The 17,266-nt window shown below is 40.1% G+C and overlaps 2 protein-coding genes across 3 annotated transcripts; both read left to right on the forward strand.

The window, feature by feature from the left end:
* Nucleotides 1-7,736: 7,736 nt before the first annotated feature.
* LOC109214277 (chitotriosidase-1-like) lies at nt 7,737-12,518 on the forward strand. 2 transcript variants are annotated; one of them, XM_019378178.1, is made up of 6 exons: nt 7,737-8,253; nt 8,386-9,024; nt 9,476-9,686; nt 10,345-10,582; nt 11,216-11,358; nt 11,977-12,518. In XM_019378178.1, exons 1-2 carry the CDS (start codon nt 7,797-7,799, stop codon nt 8,952-8,954), a joined length of 1,026 nt encoding a protein of 341 aa, XP_019233723.1. In that variant the 5' UTR covers nt 7,737-7,796; the 3' UTR covers nt 8,955-9,024; nt 9,476-9,686; nt 10,345-10,582; nt 11,216-11,358; nt 11,977-12,518. The 2 variants fall into 2 exon arrangements, with proteins under 2 accessions (XP_019233723.1, XP_019233722.1); XM_019378177.1 differs by having other exon boundaries at nt 8,386-9,686.
* LOC109214274 (G-type lectin S-receptor-like serine/threonine-protein kinase SRK) lies at nt 10,494-12,285 on the forward strand. The gene is made up of 3 exons (XM_019378175.1): nt 10,494-10,582; nt 11,216-11,285; nt 11,977-12,285. Exons 1-3 carry the CDS (start codon nt 10,494-10,496, stop codon nt 12,283-12,285), a joined length of 468 nt encoding a protein of 155 aa, XP_019233720.1.
* Nucleotides 12,519-17,266: the final 4,748 nt, after the last annotated feature.

Below are 17,266 nucleotides of genomic sequence, written 5' to 3' on the forward strand. Positions count from 1 at the left end.
GGGCAGGTGCCACAAGTTCTTCAATGTACTGAGAAAAGATCATGGACTACAATGGAACGAAGAATGCATCGACGCCCTGAGGAAACTGAAAGCATATCTGTCCTCACCACCCCTGCTCGTCAAGGCAGACCCAGGCGAAAGTCTGCTCGTATATCTAGCGATATCCGAAGTCGCCGTCAGCGCAGTCCTGGTCCGCAAAAATGAAGGTACACAATCCCCCATTTACTATATCAGCAAAACCTTAATAGATGCCGAAACAAGGTACCCACACCTTGAAAAACTGGCTCTGGCACTAGTCGTAGCTTCGCGAAAGCTTAGACCCTACTTTCAATGTCACCCCATAAAGGTAATAACAACATTTCCCCTAAGGGGCATCCTGCATAAACCTGAGCTCTCAGGCAGACTCGCCAAATGGGCCATAGAGCTCAGCGAGCACGACATAACGTATCACCCGCGAACTGCCATTAAGTCGCAGGTACTCGCCGACTTTGTCGCCGATTTCAGTGCAGAAATTTTGCCAGAAGCGGAACAAGAGGCCCCCCGTGCCTTCACTCTTACCGACCTTTGGACCCTCTATACTGACGGAGCCTCGAATGCCTCGGGATTGGGACTGGGACTCGTCCTTGAAGTCCCTACAGGCGAAGTAATTCGCCAGTCCATATGATGTCCCGAGATGACTAACAACGAGGCCGAGTACGAGGCTGTGGTTGCAGGTATGAAGTTAGCACTCAAATATGGAGCCCGGCGACTCATCCTCCACTGCGATTCTCAACTCGTCGTAAATCAAGTCACCGGGACTTTCCAAATTAAAGAACAAAGACTACAAAAGTATCAATCAGAGATCCACAAACTGATGCCAGAATTCGACGAATGCCGCCTCGAGCAGATATGTAGGGCACAAAACATTGAAGCAGACGGCCTAGCCAAGCTAGCCGCAGCCACCAAGAATATCAACAAAGGAAACATGGTCACACTCCTCCATTCTGCCAAAGATCACGTCGAGGTATTCTCCTTGAACTTAACCTGGGACTGGCGCAACCGCTTTGTATCCTATCTGCAGGACGGAACACTCCCACAAGATAAAAAAGAAGCCAAGAAACTCCGAGTGCAAGCTGCCCGATACAGCTTGGTAAATCATGACCTCTACAAAAGAACGTTCGGCGGCCCCCTTGCTAAATGCCTCGGACCCCACCAAGCAAGACAAGTATTAGAGGAGGTGCATGAGGGCCATTGTGGCGCACACACTGGGAATCGTGCCCTCGTCCGATGCCTCATCCGCGCCGGCTATTACTGGCCTACTATGAAAAAAGAAGCAGCAGACTACGTTCGGAGGTGCGAGCTGTGTCAAAAATACTCCCCCATGATACATCAAGCGGGAGAACTCCTCCATTCAGTCACTTCGCCATGACCCTTCATAAATGGGGGATGGACATAATCGGCCCCCTGCCAGCTGGACGAGGAATGGTACGTTTCCTTTTAGTTTTAACTGACTATTTCTCTAAATGGGTGGAAGCAGGTGCGTACGCCCAAATACGCGAACATGAGGTCATCGCTTTTATATGGAAAAATGTTATATGCCGCTTCGGCATCCCCAAAGAAATCAACTGCGACAACGGGCCTCAGTTCATCGGAAAGAAAACGACCGAGTTCTTCGAGAAATAGCACATCAAGCGGATACTCTCCACTCCATACCACCCAGCCGCCAACGGTCAAGCCGAATCTTCCAACAAAGTAATATTGAACATATTGAAAAAGAAGCTCGAGGAAGCTAAAGGGTTATGGCCCGAATTACTGCCTGAAGTACTATGGGCATACCGAACAACGCCAAAATCCAGCACGGGAGAAACGCCATATTCACTGGTCTAGGGGACCGATGCAGTCATACACGTCGAGATCGGGGAGCCAAGCCTGAGATACTCCCATGACAGCGGGGCGGGTAACGACGAAAATAGGTTACAAGACCTAGATGAAGTCGAAGAGCGGAGAGACATGGCTCATATAAGAATGATAGCCCAGAAACAGCAAATAGAGAGATACTATAATAGAAAAGCCAAAGTAAGACCACTCAAAGTTGGCGACTACGTCCTCAAGGCCAAAAATCACAGCAGCTGCAAACAAAGAAGCGTTCCAACTGGAAACAATGGAAGGAAAATCACTCCAAAACAACCGGAACGTCTCCCACCTCAAATACTTCCACTTCTGAGAGGTGTCCCCTAAGCCGTACTCTTTTTCCTTTACTCGAGTTTTGTCCCAATTGGGTTTTCTCGGGGAGGTTTTTAACGAGGCAGCAAAGGGGATACCCCGTGGATCAAAAGCGCAATCCATCACCTCGGTCCATCAACACGGTCTCTAGATCGAAGTAATGAAGGGACTACCCTAGTTAGTCTCCATTGTATACGCAGAAGTCGATCTCCATTGTATAAACAGAAATCTCCATTATATGAATAGAAGTCAATCTCCATTGTATAAGCAGAAATCTCCATTATATGAACAAAAGTGTCGATCTCCATTGTATAAACAGAAGTTGAATCTCCATCGAAGCAACCTCCTAACGGCTAAGGCCATCGACATAGTTTCGACCTCGTTCGAACCACGACAGGTGCTACTTCGACGACAGTCGAAGCAACCTCCTAACGGCTAAGGCCATCGACATAGGTTCGACCTCGTTCGAACCACGACGGGTGCTACTTCGATGACAGTCGAAGCAACCTCCTAACGGCTAAGGCCATCGATATAGGTTCGATCTCATTCGAACCACGAAGGATATTTCGATGACAGCCGAAGCAAAGTCTTAACGGCTAAGGCCATCGACATTGGTTCGCCCTCGTTCGAACCACGACGGGTGCTACTTCGACGACAGTCGAAGCAACCTCCTAACGGCTAAGGCCATCGACATTGGTTCGACCTCGTTCGAACCACGACAGGTGCTACTTCGACGACAGTCGAAGCAACCTCCTAACGGCTAAGGCCATCGACATAGGTTCGACCTCGTTCGAACCACGACGGGTGCTACTTCGATGACAGTCGAAGCAACGTCCTAACGGCTAAGGCCATCGACATTAGTTCGAACTCGTTCGAACCACGACGGGTGCTACTTCGACGACAGTCGAAGCAACCTCCTAACGGCTAAGGCCATCGACATTGGTTCGACCTCGTTCAAACCACGAGGGATACTACTTCAACGATAGTCGAAGCAACATCCTAACGGCTAAAGGCCATCGACATCAGTTCGATCTCGTTCGAACCACGACATCTTCTGAAAGGCAATATCATCGAAGATTAAGTGTAAAACAAACAACAAAAAGGGAGAAGCAACAAACAGACGAAGCGACAAAAACAAAAGTTTATATTACGACAAAAATTTATTTACATTCGTCCTCATGGACAGACTTTGGTACACCCCACAGCCAAAAGAAGATGCGGAAGCAAAAATATACAAGCTTAAACTAACTACCACCCCCTTGTGGGATAAACGTCCTCATACCACGAGTCTGAGTCAAGGCGATCGACATCCTCGGAAGCAACATCCTCCCCATCGGGAGAGTCGGGGTAATACCTACACGATTCACGAGCTGTGCGTGCTTCATTTCGCACCACCTGAACCTCCGCCTCCTTCGCTCGACCCTCTGCGTGTAAAGCTCTGTATATATCAAGTCGTGCCTCTACATAGACCCACATCTCATGGGCGCTACGATACGGGCCCTGACCAGATGGGGGACGAGACGAGGAGGGCCGAGAATGGTATTCCGCTTCCTCAGACCTCGGAGGGGCGACTTGCCTCTGCAGCGCGGTCAATTTGTCGGCATCAGCACTCAGCTCGCCCTTAAGTCTGTCGATTTCCGCCATTCTAACACCAAGCTTGGCGGTCAGACTAACTACCCTCTACTGCAAGTCGGCATTCTCTGCAGCCACCCCTCAATTCAATTCGAGTTCATCATCCTTCGCCCTGAGGAGAGCCTCCAGCTCACTATTACGAGCAACGACCCTCACTAGCTCCCTATCCGTCTCCTCCAGTTCCGCCCCCCTACGTTCTAATTGGGCCTCCCTCTCCTTAAGCCCCTCGCGGAACACTTGGAACTCGGGGTCCTGTCGGCAGAGATCAGCCGCCGCTTGATGCTTAGCACGACATTTTCGATACTTCCTCAACACCTTCTTATAAAGGTCCGTCCTCTTCCGCTCACGACGGTCCCTCTCCACCTCCAGGACGAGGGTCTGGGAAGAAAAAACAAGAGTAAGCATATTTCGATACCCATTCTACAATAAGCAAAGAAAAAAGTAGTAAGGTGATGAAAACTACCTGTAAAGCCATGCCGGCAACCTTCCGAGACAGCTCCATATCGTTCATCGCCCTGAGCATCCCACTCTCGGGGGAGGCACACAACAGGGTAAGCGACGATGCGACCTGCTCGCTATTCAGCAGCAAGTTGCAATCCCTAGGGATTGTTATATGACGGTCAGATCCATCCGTCGCCGCCTCCACACGGGTGTGACAACCCAAAAACTCGTTCACGTCCTCAGGGGCAACATCGGAACCCGACTCATTGGCTTACACGTCAGGCACACCGACGTTAGTCGACGAACCCCCCTCAGCGGGGCGCACCAAACTAACCCCTGGGCTGACCCTTTCCTCACGTACCGGCCTCCCCGATCGGATAGAATCGGCCATAAACATGGGCGCCGGGGCCGCCCGAGATGTTCCACCATCATCGGCTTCAGTAGCCACCCCTTTTCCCATCTCTAGTCTTCTCCTTTTTCTTTCTGGCGGCTCCTCACCATGAGAAGATTCGTCGGCAGGTTGTGGGGCCGATGTCAACAAAGTCGGCTCCCTTATAGCCACAGCCGTGGGCGCATCTCCCTGATGAGGTGTAAGAGAACGACCCTCCCGAATAGACTCGCATAGAGTATCTCGAGCGTCCGCAGCGGTAGTAGGACGCACGAAAGCAGGGATTGTCGCCTTCTTCCTAGAAGCACCTCGACTATGACCACAAAATCACGGTTAGGCAAGGTCATCTAACCGACAAAGAAAAATCCGAAGTTTACCTGAAGAAACTTGAGGGCCGTAACGTTGCGTGAATGCAGACCAAGTTTGGGTTTCCTCCGTGTGAGGAAGCAGGCCGGCGACCCAGCTCCTTAGACCGGCAAAGGGCTGGGGCGGACGGGCCATAGCTGTAATATAAAAGTTAGAATTGCGATAACAACATGCAACAGAGAACTTGATGAACTACAGCACCTACGTGTTTTGTTCCATCTTTCTGGAAATCCGGTAGGGTTGGAGACCATATGCTCGGTCCTGACGAAGAAATATTTGTGCCAGAATTTACGGCTCGGCCGGTCATCGGTTCCAACCACCAACCCCTTTGTACCACGAATCCTTAAGTGCACCATGGTCCCTCTAAGGAAACCGGCTGTAAATAAGTGCAAGAGATGATGAACGGAGATATCATATCCGGCCAACGCTGCATATTTAGTCAGTAGCAGGAGCACCTTAAGCGTGTACGGCGTGAACTGAGCCGGGCAGATGTGATAGAATCTGCAGAATTCCTCCGCCAAAGGAAAAAGGGGAAGACCGTAGCCTATCAAGAAGGGGTACTCATAGAAGGCACAATAGCCAGCCTGTGAACGTCAACGTGATCCTCCCCCGCCGGAACCATCTCTACGTAAGATAGAATGCCGTATTTTGCGCGGAGGTCGTCCAAGTGGTTCTGTCCCGTCTCAGAACGCACCGGAACCGGAACCGCGGAATCCTTGTTGAAATCACACCGAGGCGAAGAGTGCCTCGGCAACAAAGCTTCTACCTTCAGAGGACTGACATCCTCTTCCACTTCCACCTCCCCACCGTCGGAGGAGGGCGACACATTCAACGGAGCTACCTCAGGAACCCTTTCTTTGGTACGGCGAGATTTGGGCATATTTTCATTCGAAAAGGATCACGCGAAAAGAAATGAAGAAGAAGAAAGATCCCTGGACACGAACGAAATGTGCAGGAACGCGAAAATCAATAGAGGAGGGCTGGGAAAGTTCTCAGGAATGACCAAAGTTCTTCAACAAAATTAAACCCTTCCCCTATTTATAAGGTTGGGTGGCGCCAGAATCGAGGCGTCAGATTTCAAATCGACGTGGGAAACCAAGTGCCAAATTGTCAGTTCTCTTCCACCTCGAGAATATGCATAATGATGACATATGCGGACGCTGACGTCATCCAAGGTAGAGTGTTTTACTTCAACGCTGTGACAGGGATGATTGCCGTCCCCCACCAGTCACGTCGAATCAAGTCAACAAGTCAAACTCTCCCTAACGGATACGTTGATTCCGCCCATCGAGGACGCATCTCGTTACGACCCCGACAAGCGGAGGGACTAACTGTATGGGGTCGATTTTGACCAATCACGTCCTACCGTCAACATGACCCACCACTGAATGTTTACGATACAATACGAAGGGACGACCCAGGGGTAAGAGGAGGAACGACCTCGACCCGTCGTCGGCTCCGCCACAGAGTACACTAATTTTGTCGTTCTCTTGACTCAGCTTAGATCCCCTATTATATAAAGGGGATCCGGGCCTTGTAATAGGCAGACAACTGATAATAGAAAAACTGATTCTCTCTTTCCGATTTTTCTCTCTGCATCATTCTCTCTCTCTCTCTCTCTCTTTTATCATTGTTACTGTTTCGATTATTGAAACGATCTTAGGGTTTATTATCTTCGACTACGATTTACCCCTTAATCTCTTTGATTGATTTGCTTAAAAAGAGTTTAACATCTTTTGAGTCAAACAACTATCAAGAATAACAGGTGGAGGAGGACGGGTAACATGTCTGGGTCGGGGAGCCGGGGGAGGAGTAGTAGCTTGGCCACTAGATTCACCAATTTTAGATTTTCCCTTACCACCAAACATTTTTTTTTAAGAAAAGCCCATATTAATTATAATTGTACAAACTAAAACAAACAAAACTATAATATTAAAACTTAAGAGTTGGAACGCGTTTACCGAATTGACGAACAACTTCTTGAAAATTGTATATCGTTGAAGACTTGAAGATTTGAATACTTCAATTCACCAACTTCACAATTTTTCACAAATTGCAATAATAAAGTAAGCAATTATAGAAGAAAATTAGAGAGATTGATGATTTTGTGATTAAAAATGAAAGAATGAGGGGGTATTTATAGTTGAGAATAGGAAAAAAGTGTAATTATAAAAAGTTTGGGGCTAAAACAAAGTTTGGGGGGCAAATGACTATTTTTTAAAAAGCCAAACGGCTAAATTGGCAGGCCAACGGCTAGTTTTTAAACTTCCAACCGTTGGCCAATTTTAAATTTTTTTTTTTGAAAAGCAGCCGTTGGGCCCGTTGGCCGGGTTGAACCGGCCCAGGCCCGCCAGCCGGTCCCGGACTAAACGGTCCCAGGCTCGCGGTCTCTCCATGCTGGACCGGCCCACAGTGGGCTCCTAGGACCACTTGGGCCCGGACCATACGGGCCAGCCCGTCTAGCCTAAAGCCTATGTGGGCTCGCGGGCCTGGGCCGGTCCCGGGCTGGGCCCAAACCACACAATACAGCCTTAGTTCCCCTTGTAACAAGAACAAATACAGGACAATTTGCTAACCGCAAGAATATATATAGATCAAGAGATTTTTGACCTTTTCTCTTTTTAGAAACATCCAGAGATTCAACCACTTTCTAATGGAGTAGTAAATGTTTAGCAAATTAAAGCCGCCGGTAGACAGTAAACTCAAATCTTCAAAACTTATATAATCTCGGGGTCACAAATTAAATAAGCTATCAACCTTCAATTTAATGGCTAATTCTGTAACTCTCTTCTCCATTATTTTCTCATTTTTCCTCCTTCAGCAACTAGTTTTCACAAATGGCCAAAATGTTATTAAGGGAGGGTACTGGTTTAGGGACAGTGGATTAGCATTAAACAACATAGATTCAACTCTTTTCACTCATCTTTTTTGTGCATTTGCTGATCTTAATCCACAATCAAATCAGTTAATCATTTCGCCGGAAAATCAAGATTCGTTCAGGCAATTTACAAGTACAGTTCAAAGGAAAAATTCTTCAGTCAAGACTTTCTTGTCTATAGCAGGAGGAAGAGCTAATTCAACTGCCTATGGAATTATGGCTAGACAACCAAATTCAAGAAAAAGTTTAATTGATTCATCAATAAGATTGGCTAGACAATTGGGATTTCATGGCCTTGATCTTGATTGGGAATATCCATTATCAGCTACAGACATGACAAACTTAGGTACTATTTACAAACATATATTTTCTCAATATATATATATATATATATATATATATATATATATATGGTCCTTACAAATTAAACTGTTGAAGAGTACACTTTTATTTACTTAACTATGTCTCAATCAAACAGGTACCCTTTTAAACGAGTGGCGCACCGCTATCAACACGGAGGTGAGAAATTCCGGCAGGGTGGCACTGCTTCTCACGGCGGCGGTTTCCTACTCACCCCGAGTCAACGGATTGAACTACCCAGTTGAATCATTGGCAAGAAACTTAGACTGGATTAACCTTATGGCCTATGATTTCTATGGACCAAATTGGTCACCATCACAAACCAATTCACATGCACAATTATTTGATCCTGTGAACCATGTCAGTGGAAGTGATGGAATTAATGCATGGATTCAAGCTGGTGTTCCAATACGAAAATTGGTACTTGGAATTCCATTTTATGTCTATGCGTGGCGATTGGTTAACGTGAATATTCACGGTCTCAGAGCGCCTGCTGCCGGAAAATCAAATGTTGGTGCGGTCAACGATGGCTCGATGACTTATAACCAAATTAAGGATTATATATTGCAGAGCCGCGCCACGGCTGTGTATAATGGTACCATTGTTGGAGATTATTGTTACTCTGGAAATAATTTGATTAGCTATGATGATACACAAAGTGTTAGAGATAAGGTTAATTATGGTTAAGGTAGAGGATTGCTTGGTTACTATGCATGGCACGTTGCAGGGGATCAAAATTGGGTACTCTCTCGTACAGGTTAGTAGTAGTAGTTTTTTTTAAGGGAGCCTTGGGGTAAGTCATATATTTATAGATGTGTATATATCTTAAATAATAGGTAGTATATATTTTGAATGGTATCCTAAGATTCAAATCTTAGGCAGGTGCGTCGGTCGATTTGGGGGCACACCTTGACTTTCAGTGTGCTGCCTGGGTTCGATTCTGACTTTAGCATTTGCTCAAATTTTTATTCGACAATGGTTCATATCATGTTCAAATCTTAGGTCCGCCTCTGTATGTTGTTGCTATCCAGTAATCTTAGAGGTAGTTTATTAATTATCCTTCACACACAATTGTGACTTTCTAGTGAGCAAATAAACTTTTACTTGTTTTTTTTTTTCCTATAGTAGATGATTTCCAAATTGTCTTCATGAATACATTTATCAATATTTATTAAAAATGTCAAAGGATATTTTATTAATCGAATTAGGGAAAGTTGAGAAATGGGCAAGAAATAGCTGTGAAAAGGCTCTCAGAAACCTCTACTCAAGGATTGGAAGAGTTTGAAAATGAAGTGATCCTTACAGCAAAATTACAACATATAAATCTTGTAAAAGTCGTGGGTTTTTGCATTGAAAGAAAAAAGAAGATGTTGATCTACGAATACATGCCCAACAAGAGCTTGGACTACTACATTTATAGTAAGTTATTCCTTTTTATTTTTTTTTTATTTTTTTTTATATTTCTGCTATATTAGAAGTGCGAGTGAAACAGTTGAGGCAGACATCACTTCGTCGACATGCCTGTGCGTAATATTGTTAAGTTGTTAGCGGATATAAGTGTTACACTCTATATTATCACTTTTAGCCTGCGCTAGAAACTATTTATATTCGGTAGCCGAAAAAGTATATAAAACTTGTATAATTTTTGTATATAACATGCATAATGTATATATATACAAAAAAAATATATATACAAATTTTATATAATTTTTCAGCTATTATTTTTACAGCAGCTATACAGTGTCATTTTTCTTTTATTTTATGTGACACTTTTTCTTTTATAGCTTTTTTAAAAAAAATGACACATTTCAATATAATTTTAAACTCATCATAATAATATATATTTATATAGCCACAAAAATATTATGAAATATTTATGACTATTAGTTTTAAAAGTCTTTGTTTTTTCTTAAATTCTACGTACGTCAAGTCAAACTATGCCACATAAAACGAAGGAGCGGGAAAGTAGTATACATCAACTAATATTGTTACTAATTTTTTACTTTACTAATAAGAAATTCTTTTTCCCATGCATTATTCTAATTTTTTTCACATCAAGTTGATTTTTCATGTATAGATCAAGTCAGAAGATTACTTCTAAATTGGGAAAAACGAGTGCAAGTAATTGAAGGAATTATTCAAGGGCTCCTATATCTCCAAGAATACTCAAGATTAACAATTATTCATGGAGATTTGAAAGCCAGCAATATTTTATTGGATATAGATATGAAACCAAAGATTTCTGACTTTGGAATGGCAAGAATATTTAAGAAGGATGAAGTTGAAGCAAATACCCTACGAGTAGTTGGAACAATGTAAGTTATAATATTAAGTTATATTTAACACTACAAAAAAAATAAAAATAGCGATGAACTTCATCGCTAATCTTTTGCTAAATTGCTCGTAACTAATATAATTTCTTGAATAAACTGTCGTTAATCCATAATTAAATAGAATTAGCTACTGAGTTTTTCTGTCGCTAATTCCTATTTTTTTAATAGTAAATTTATTTGTCGTACAAGCAACCTGACTTAGTTTCAAGAAACAAATTCCCTTTTTTTTTATGAAAAGTTACTATAAATATATTTTGGGTGATTTGATATTGTATAAAATTTCTTAAATTTGTAGGTGCATATTAGTTAGACTTATTTATTCATATGTATCTCTTAGCAAAGTATTCTTACACTGTTAAAAAAAAAAAAAAAAATTAGCGACGGTCAAATTCTGTAGCTAAATAGATAAATTTATCGCTAATTCTATTTAGCAATGGATTAGTGATAGATTATCAAAAAGTTATGTTAGCTATGAGCGATTTAGCAACAGATAAGCGATGAAGTTCGTAACTAATTCTAGTTTTTTTTTTTTTTTTTTTTTTTTTTTTTTTTGTGGTAGTGTTATGAATTATGATTATATTCTTAATTACCACATTCATTTTCAATGAGTTGCAGGGGTTATATTCCACCTGAATATGTGGAACAAGGCATCTATTCAACAAAATCTGATATTTTCAGTTTTGGAGTACTTCTTCTCCAAATCATAAGTGGGAAGAAGAATACATGGTCCAGATGAAAATTTAAACCTTCTTGAATACGTAAGTTGTGATTATATATAACTTCAATATATGTTTTTACAAGTATTTAATTAGGGTTTAACTTATTTACACTGATATTATAAAAGAATTTTACACTATCAGCATAATTTAACTAATTTTTCGCAAGTTGTCTGTTTTATATTCTAGTTTACTGATCCTGTATTAATTAAATATAGCTATGTTTTAGATGAACTAATGAAGTAAAAATAATTATACTCTATCAATGTATAACATATAAAGCCATTTAATTAAGAGCTTAACTTTCATATGCTGACAATATATAGAATTTTTTATACGATCATGTCATGTAAAAGAGATCAACAGGTAACCACATCCATATTAGTTAAGTATGATTTGTAACTTGAAAAAATGCGACAGGTAATCTAGTAGAACAGATAAAATTATATTGATACTATAAAAATATTTTACGCTACCAGTGTATATATGTCAAAAACTTGAGCAGAGAGTCTATCGTGAACAATCTCTCTATTTCACAAGGTAAGGGTAAGGTCTGTGTATACACTATCCTTCCCACACCCCACTTGTAAAAATATATTGGATATGTTGTTATTGTATTAATTAATTAAATTTATTTTATCTTTTTCTTTTATAATCCAGGCATATGAGATGTGGAGAGATGGTAAAGGCATGAAGTTTATGGATCCATCACTTGATGATACAACATCATCTTGTAAACTATTGAAATGCATGCAAATTTCTTTATTATGTGTCCAAAAAAATCCATTGGATAGGCCTACAATGTTAGAAGTTTCTTATTTGTTAAAGGATGTGAATTTTGCTATGAATTCTCCAAAGAGGCCTGCATTTTCTACAAGGGAAGATGAAGAAGTTGGTAATTCAAATGGCTCAGTGCAGGAAATTGGAGAAGTTGACACTGCAACAATTACACAATTGGTTGCGCGATGATATATGTTACTTTTTACAATTCATTTCTTTTTTACACTATTCTTATATTTTTAGCGGATTCAGTATTTTAGTTTGATTGGTTTAGTTAGGTAAGTCCAACTTCCATTTCTTCTAAAGTATTACACGGAAAATTTTATTTTGTGTCTCATACAATTGACACTAGTTGTATGAAGCATCTTTTTTGTCTCATCGTTTTGTGGACCCAGAAGTGTAAGATTAGGATCCACAAATTTGTGAAAGAAAAAGGAGCCTCACACAACTAATGTCAGTTGTGTGAGGCACACAATAAAACTTCTAGTATTACACAGTGCAGCTGGTAATACTAATGGATCAAATAATTGCCTAGATAACGTATTTCTCGTTCTTAAATTCCGTACCCAATTAAATATTATCACATAAATTGAGATGCAGGTAGACGGTTATTTTGTCTTTTTATACGATCTTGGTTAATTTTCACTAGCTTTTAAGTTTGAATTAAGCCTAAACTTTACTTTTTAAATATAATATCTCAAATCAGACAGAAGTCTTGAGTTTAGTCATCGTCGTTACTCATTATCAAAATGAGTTTACATGTGATTGACCCAAGTTTAAGCTTTAGATGAGTTAGTCACATATTTCAACCGTAAAAAATGCACATAAAAATCATTAGCAACAAATAAGAAAGATGTCCGTAATGGTTGGTTGAGTTGGTTGGGCAAGTGGTTTCTCATACATAGGACTAGACCTGGGATCGACACCCCTCACCAGTTGCCTCCTCAGTCAGAGCTCGTCGTACCGGGCTTGCCTACTAGTGCGGTTTACATTTTCTGTGTGATTTGTGGGCTATTGCATAGTGAGCAAGTTACCCAGTGCGTACCCGAAGGGTAGCAATTGCTAATTTTCTTTAGAATTTTCCAAAAAAAAGAAATAAGGAACAACAACAACAACAACAACAACGATCCAGTGAAATCTCACTAGTGGGGTCTGGGGAGGGTAGTGTGTACGCCGACCTTACCTCTACCCGAAAGGAGTAGAGAGGCTGTTTCCGAAAGACCCTCGATTCAAGAGGACAAAATGACAAAAGGAGACAAAATCAGTAACACCACAGAAATAATAAGAAAAATAGGAAAATAGGAAAAATAGGAACAACATGAAATCCAGAAGAAAGATACACAGCGAAAGCGAAATAGTATCCTACCAAACTAATCCCACAAAGTTATGACATAAGGCAAGACCCAACTACCTCCTAACCTACTACCCTAATACTCGACCTCCACATGTTCCTATCAAGTGCCATGTCGTCAGAATTCTGAAGACTCGCCATATCCTGCCTGATCACCTCCCCCCAATACTTCTTAGGCCGCCCTCTACCTCTTTTCGTGCCCTCCACAACCAACCGTTCGCACCTCCTTATCGGAGCATCTGGGATTCTCCTCTTAACATGCCCGAACCATCTGAGCCGCGCTTCCCGCATCTTGTCATCAATGGGGGCCACGCACATCTTCTCCCGAATATCATCATTCCTAATCTTATCCATCCTAGTATGCCCGCACATCCACCTCAACATCCTCATTTCTGCTACCTTCATCTTCTCAATATGTGACTTCTTAACAGGCCAACAAAGAAGGTGTGACATGGCTGACCTTTGAAATTATTTTATTTTATTTCTGAATGTGGAAGCAAAAATATAACAAGCTTAATCTAAACGTGTAGTACATAGCTTTTATTGTAGCATATGTGGAAATTTTTGGATCACATAAAAAAGAGAAAAAAATTCAAGCTACTATATATGAAGTATGAATATCATCTCTCCTATTCAAAGTTTTTATTTTATTTATTTATTTAACAAATCTCCTAGTCAAAGTTGACTGCAATAAAGATTGTCCCAAGGCCAAATAATCCAACTTTAACCAAAAAGAGAAATCCAACCTAAGCTTCCCAAACTTGCGATGCTGCCAAAATAACAAGGATAAAATTAGAAGAAAATTAATTTAACTAACCAAAATTTATTGTAATTGAATTTAAATTTTTTATGCCAATTGTGTGAAGTGTTTTTACATTATAATATAAGATAATTAATTTATAGTAATTGAATATAAATTTTTTATGCTGATTGTGTGAAGTGTTTTTACATTATAATTTAAAATAATTAAAAATAATTAAGTAAATAACTTTCTACAGAAAATCAACCTACTACAACAGATTAAATCGTACTGATAACGTAAAAACGAATTAATTTACTAACCTTCTTGAGAAAGAGTCCATTTATTATCCACCCCAACATACCATGCAAAATAACCAAACAATCCATTCTTCTTAGCAAAAGCAACCTTAGTAAAAACGGTATTAAATTCATCAAAATTAATCCATGTTGTTCTCAAATAGCAATAATTCCCAACAATATCAGCATCAAATGTTGTTGTTGCCCTAACACAAAATTCACTTATTTCTTTATACCCCATTGATCCATCTCCACCACCAATAGGTCCTCTAGCCGGTGCATTTAAATCATGATTTTCCCTACTCAATAATCTCTATGCATATCCGAAAATGGCAACCCTAAAACTATTTTCTTTGAGGGAATTCCAGACTTAATCCAATCTTTAATTCGAGCACATCCACTAATAATTTTTTCCAGAATCTTGATCTAATAATGCAGCATGAGGTCGCGTTACACGCGAAAGATTAGGAGAAGTGAAATTATAAGCCATTAGATTAATCCAATCTAGACTTTTTGCTAATGACTTTGAAGGGTAATTCAAAGTAGCATTAATTTTTGGTTTGTAATAAACTGCTGCACTTAGTAACAATGCATGTTTACTTGATGTTTTAGCTTCCAAGATTATCGCGGATCGCCATTCATTTATAAGAATTTCTAAGTTGATCATGTCTGAATTCGATTTGCGGTAAGTCCAATAAAGATCTAAACCATGGAAATTGAAAGATCTAGCTAAAGTTATCGATGAATTTTTTTTCGAGAAGTTGAATTACTAGCCATGGTAGAAAAAGTGACAAAAGTAGAATCCTTAATTGACAATAGGGTTTTAATTGAAGGGTTTTTTTGTTGAACATTTTTGTGAAAGTGGAAAATGGTGATATATTTGATGAGGAAATAGAAACTTGAAAATATTTGGGATTAATATCAGCAAATGCACAAAAAATATGGGTAAAATATTTGATTTCAATTTTAGAAGCTGAGAAATTAAAGCTAGAAAGCCAATAGGCTGATCTAAGTACTTGTTCTTGACATAAAGCAAAATGTTGAAGAAAAACAAAGGGAAACAAGAAGTAAAGATGATTTTGGAAAACCATTTTTGGGCTAAAATAAAATTTGCTACTCAAATTGGTTTGAGAAATGAAAGTTTAGAGCTTGAATATTTATAGGGGTGATAGGCATAAGATTGGCAATTTTAGCAGGCGTTTGGACATAAAATTTTCTTTTTTTTTTTTTTTAAAAAAAAGTAGTATTTGGAGTTAAGTTGAAAAATAGTATTTGGAATTTGAAATTGTCTTTGGACATATATTTCACTTGAACTTTGAGCGGGGAAAAAAGGTTTTTTTTTTTTTTTTTGAAAATTTTGAAACTGTGATCAAAACCATATTTTTGTTTTTGAAAATTTTATTTTTGAATTTATTAAAAAATTTGCAAAATTTTACGGACAAATATATTTTTTTTAAAAAAAAAATTTATGGACAAATGTGTCCTATAGCACTATTGTTTGAACAAAATTCTACTAATTCGGCTAGTACTTTTTTTTTCCTATGAATAAAATACCCCTAATCGAAACTAATCGATTGGACTAGAGGGATAACCCTAACCGAAACTAATCGATTGGACTAATCTAATTAGCTTTCAGAGACGTTTACTTAGGTTTATATCGATCTTTTCTAAATCAGAACTTTATGATATTCAGAAAGTAATTCAAAAGTAAGGAAAGTTACTACTATTAATTTCCTAATTATATAAAATGAGATGAAGCAACACATTGGAAAACCTTAATAAGAATTCTTTTTGTTTTGTTTGGAAGAAAATGCAGGATTAAATAACAATATTATTGTTTTGGAATTATTAAATAATTGACGTTCTCAATTAATTTCAATTGCTTTATGTTCTTTGTTGTGATGACCCGATAGGTCATTGTCACGACCCAAAAAAAATAACCCGGTCGTGATGGCGTCTATCGTGAAACTAGGCCAGCCAACTTATTTCCAAATACTTCATATTTCATTTAAAACTTAAGTAAAACCATATTTTTAACAGAAATCCGATAAAAGATATAAAGCAAAAATCAAAACAAGCGGAAAATACAAGCCTGACCTCGGGTGTCATTAAGTCATGAGCAAAATACTACAACGGTTCGAAAGAAAACAAGACTTACATAGTCTGAGAATAGCCAACACAATACACTAAAGGAAGATAAAGAAGGAGAAGGCGGGACTGCGATCGCCAGGCAGCTACCTCGCTATCTCCAAGAAAAAGTCCACCATTGAAATGATCAGCAACCGCTACCGTGACCCGAGATACCAGGATCTGCACACAAGGTGCAGGCGGTAACGTGAGTACACCAACTCAGTAAGTAACAAGTCCAAACTATGGACTGACAGGTAGTGACGAACCAAACCTCAACAGGTAATATCATTTAACTGTACAGAAAAGTAGGCATGCTTGCAGTTCAGGCAAAAACTCAATAGTAAATAAATGCAGTCTGAACAGTACGGAGTAATAAGCTCAGGAAATCTCTATGTACCAGTGCACATATAGCATGATCAATGTTCCGTATACCTCCACTCAGAAGTGCTCAACCACTCGGTACTGTATATGGCCATCCGGCCTAGGGAAGATCCATCCCGGAATATATATATCATTGACCGCAGTCATCCAGTACCGAGGAAGGCTATTCCAGCCCTGTGGAGAAGATCCATCTCCAGGTATAAATACTTCGGACAAGATCCATGTCTAGGGAAGATCCATCCCTCAATATCATCAACTGCGCTCACTGGG

The sequence above is a fragment of the Nicotiana attenuata genome, unplaced genomic scaffold (genome assembly GCF_001879085.1).
Source record: "Nicotiana attenuata strain UT unplaced genomic scaffold, NIATTr2, whole genome shotgun sequence".
Taxonomy (NCBI): Eukaryota; Viridiplantae; Streptophyta; class Magnoliopsida; order Solanales; family Solanaceae; genus Nicotiana; species Nicotiana attenuata.